General features: G+C 43.5%; 1 protein-coding gene across 2 annotated transcripts; it reads left to right on the forward strand.

The window, feature by feature from the left end:
* Window positions 1-1709: 1709 nt before the first annotated feature.
* LOC129493446 (transketolase-like protein 2) lies at window positions 1710-3894 on the forward strand. Of its 2 annotated transcripts, XM_063612619.1 has the most exons (2): window positions 1710-1957; window positions 2072-3894. In XM_063612619.1, exons 1-2 carry the CDS (start codon window positions 1733-1735, stop codon window positions 3608-3610), a joined length of 1764 nt encoding a protein of 587 aa, XP_063468689.1. In that variant the 5' UTR covers window positions 1710-1732; the 3' UTR covers window positions 3611-3894. The 2 variants fall into 2 exon arrangements, with proteins under 2 accessions (XP_063468689.1, XP_055155632.1); XM_055299657.2 differs by having other exon boundaries at window positions 1710-3894.
* The last annotated feature ends 419 nt before the right edge of the window (window positions 3895-4313 follow it).

Consider the following 4313-nt stretch of genomic DNA (forward strand, 5'->3'; position numbering starts at 1 on the left):
ATGGCGATCATTAAAAAGTTAGGGAACAACAGGTGCTGGAGAGGATATGGTGAAATAGGAACACTTTTACACTGTTGGTGGGACTATAAACTAGTTCAACCATTGTGGAAGTCAGTGTGCCGATTCCTCAGGGATTTAGAACTAGAAATACCATTTGACCCAGCCATCCCATTACTGGGTATAAAGGACTATAAATCATACTGCTATAAAGACACATGCACACGTATGTTTATTGAGGCACTATTCACAATAGCAAAGACTTGGAACGAACCCACATGTCCAAAAACGGTAGACTGGATTAAGAAAATGTGGCACATATACACCATATAATACTATGCAGCCATAAAAAATGATGAGTTCATGTCCTTTGTAGGGACGTGGATGAAACTGGAAACCATCACTCTCAGCAAACTATCAAAAGGACAAAAACCAAACACTGAATGTTCTCACTCATAGGTGGGAAGTGAACAATGAAAACACATGGACACAGGAAGGGGAACATCACACTCCAGGGACTGTTGTGGGGTGGGGGGAGGGGGGAGGGACAGCATTAGAAGATATACCTAATGGTAAATGACGAGTTACTGGGTGCAGCACACCAACATGGCACAGGTATACATATGTAACAAACCTGCACATTGTGCACATGTACTCTAAAACTTAAAGTACAATAATAAAAAAAAAAAAAGAAAAAGAAAAGCAACATACCTAAACAGAAAAAAAAAAGATTTGTAGTAATAGTCATTAAAAGATAAACTGAGGCACATTAAAATATTAAAGCATTTATTTGACCATTCAGTGATTCATGAATCTGGTAGCTCCTGATAAAGCAGCCAAGGAGAAGGCTTTTATAGGGTGAATTTGGAAACAAAGGAAAGATATTTGATTGGTTTAAGTGGAGTACTAGCCTTATTTGGGTCACCCCAGTGGAAAGTACCTAGTTAGAAGTTAGCTGGCAGTTTCTGATTGATTAAGCTTAAATTTCCTTTTTATCATTTCCACTGATTTGGGTTTTCTTTTCTTAGGTAGGAACTCAGGGAGCTGAAGCTACCTCAGCCTACTGGCCTTCCAATTATTTCAACACAGAAATAGTACTTTAAGGCACACTGGAGTTGCAATTCTATTCTGCCATTGGCTGGTTTCAGATTTGTTCTTCCTGTAAATTTTGGTCAAATCAGTCATTGCATTTCTTTCTGTAAGTCTGAGATTCAGATATTTGGTTGCTCTGAGAAAGTCTCTGTTGAAATAGCATTGCCATACTGGTCAGATTGAAAGTGACTTTGTATCCTTTCTGTTAATGTTCTGATATAAAAGAGTGATGTCTCGGATATAGTGTTAATGCATTAAAAAAGCACAGCCTCACAAATAGCTTCCTATAACACACAGAAAAATGTCTAGCTTTGAATTTATAACACAGGGAAAGGTAAAAAGAAATTTAATTATGCTTACTAATGTTGAACATGCAAGTGACAAAGTAAATACTAAAAATCCATTCAGCTGGGCGTGGACAGAGAGAGGGAACAGTGCACATCAGAGGGTGCAGGCTACTGCAACGTGTCCGTTTCCTCAGTCTCGCGGGAAGCTCCGTTGTGGGCGCCGGGGCTGGTGGCTGAGCTCAGGCCTCCGGGCAGAGGCGAGGCGAGGGCGGGGCAGTCACGTGAGAGCACTGCCGCAGTGGGTTGTGGGGGTGTTGCGGCGCCGTTTGCTTTGCCAAACCGACAAAAGAGAGATCATGGCCAATGATGCCAAGCCAGACGTGAAGACCGTGCAGGTGCTGCGGGACACCGCCAACCGCCTGCGGATCCGTTCCATCAGGGCCACGTGTGCCTCTGGTTCTGGCCAGGTCACGTCGTGCTGCAGTGCAGCGGAGGTCGTGTCTGTCCTCTTCTTCCACACGATGAAGTATAAACAGACAGACCCAGAACACCCGGACAACGACCGGTTCATCCTCTCCAAGGGACACGCTGCTCCCATCCTCTATGCTGCTTGGGTGGAGGTGGGTGACATCAGTGAATCTGACTTGCTGAACCTGAGGAAACTTCACAGCGACTTGGAGAGACACCCTATCCCCGGACTGCCGTTTGTTGACGTGGCAACAGGGTCCCTAGGACAGGGATTAGGTGCTGCATGTGGAATGGCTTATACTGGCAAGTACCTTGACAAGGCCAGCTACCGGGTGTTCTGCCTTATGGGAGATGGCGAATCCTCAGACGGCTCTGTGTGGGAGGCTTTCGCTTTTGCCTCCCACTACAACTTGGACAATCTCGTGGCGGTCTTCGACGTGAACCGCTTGGGACAAAGTGGCCCTGCACCCCTTGAGCGTGGCGCAGACATCTACCAGAATTGCTGTGAAGCCTTTGGATGGAATACTTACTTAGTGGACGGCCATGATGTGGAGGCCTTGTGCCAAGCATTTTGGCAAGCAAGTCAAGTGAAGAACAAGCCTACTGCTATAGTTGCCAAGACCTTCAAAGGTCGGGGTATTCCAAATATTGAGGATGCAGAAAATTGGCATGGAAAGCCAGTGCCAAAAGAAAGAGCAGATGCAATTGTCAAATTAATTGAGAGTCAGATACAGACCAATGAGAATCTCATACCAAAATCGCCTGTGGAAGACTCACCTCAAATCAGCATCACAGATATAAAAATGCCCTCCCCACCTGCTTACAAAGTTGGTGACAAGATAGCTACTCAGAAAACGTATGGTTTGGCTCTGGCTAAAATGGGCCGTGCAAATGAAAGAGTTATTGTTCTGAGTGGTGACACGATGAACTCCACCTATTCTGAGATATTCAGGAAAGAACACCCTGAGCGTTTCATAGAGTGTGTTATTGCTGAACAAAACATGGTAAGTGTGGCACTAGGCTGTGCTACACGTCGTCGAACCATTGCTTTTGCTAGTGCTTTTGCTGCCTTTTTTACTAGAGCATTTGATCAGCTCCGAATGGGAGCCATTTCTCAAGCCAATATCAACCTTATTGGTTCCCACTGTGGTGTATCCACTGGAGAAGATGCAGTCTCCCAGATGGCCCTGGAGGATCTAGCCATGTTCCGAAGCATTCCCAGTTGTACTGTTTTCTATCCAAGTGATGCCATCTCGACAGAGCATGCTGTTTATCTAGCCGCCAACACCAAGGGAATGTGCTTCATTCGAACCAGCCAACCAGAAACTGCAGTTATTTATACCCCACAAGAAAATTTTGAGATTGGCCAGGCCAAGGTAGTCCGCCACGGTGTCAATGATAAAGTCACAGTAATTGGAGCTGGAGTTACTCTCCATGAAGCCTTAGCAGCTGCTGACCATCTTTCTCAGCAAGGTATTTCTGTCCGTGTCATCGACCCATTTACCATTAAACCCCTGGATGCCACCACCATCATCGCCAGTGCAAAAGCCACAGGCGGCCGAGTTATCACAGTGGAGGATCACTACAGGGAAGGTGGCATTGGAGAAGCTGTTTGTGCAGCTGTCTCCAGGGAGCCTGATATCCGTGTTCATCAGCTGGCAGTGTCAGGAGTGCCTCAACGTGGGAAAACTAGTGAATTGCTGGATATGTTTGGAATCAGTACCAGACACATTATAGCAGCCGTAATGCTTATTTTAATGAAGTAAACTAAGCTTATTTCTAAAAAGTAAAGTCTATTGGCTTTGGCCCGAAAGCACTGGTATCTTTGTATTAAATTCATGCTTATTGTTACAAAACCATTATTTATACCTACACAGTTGTACTGTTTCTTTTAAAGCAAAGCCATTTAACATCTTTCTTTATTCCTAATTTGGAAATTAAAGTTTACCTTTCTGTTAATCTATGTATAAATGTTACTCTGAGTTATTAATGTGGATTTTAAAATTGTAAGCAATAGAAAAGGAAATAAAACAACTACCTAATACAAATATTTCTGATAAGACTACAAATATCTGACTGAGTTGGGGATTAAAGTAGAGGTAACTATATCTTAAGTGAGTATGATTTCCTTGTAAGTTAAAAAAATTGAAATTTAATTGTAGACTTCAATAGTCCAAGTTTCGAAGGATGTTTGAGCTTTCGTATAATGCCATCCTCTACCTACACTTTTACAAATAATGTTTGACTGCAGTTTCCTTGGAAATTCCTCCAAAGTTTGCCTTCATCTCTCCTCTACAGTTTGGAGGGGATGGCGCAGCAGTGGAACATCTAATGATGCACCACACTACTTGTGGTGTTCTGTGAAGAGATGAAAGTATAACTGGTTCTAGTTTGCACACTACACACGTAGTTTTGTGAAGCTTCAGAAATGCTTTTTCTTTTCCTTGTGGCCAAACCAGTTTGTTAATC

This window comes from Symphalangus syndactylus, chromosome 11 (genome assembly GCF_028878055.3).
Source record: "Symphalangus syndactylus isolate Jambi chromosome 11, NHGRI_mSymSyn1-v2.1_pri, whole genome shotgun sequence".
NCBI classification, from domain to species: Eukaryota; Metazoa; Chordata; class Mammalia; order Primates; family Hylobatidae; genus Symphalangus; species Symphalangus syndactylus.

Excerpts from the sequence above, each read along its gene's own strand:
- LOC129493446 (XM_055299657.2), top strand. The coding sequence starts at position 1,733 with ATGGCCAATGATGCCAAGCCAGACGTGAAGACCGTGCAGGTGCTGCGG.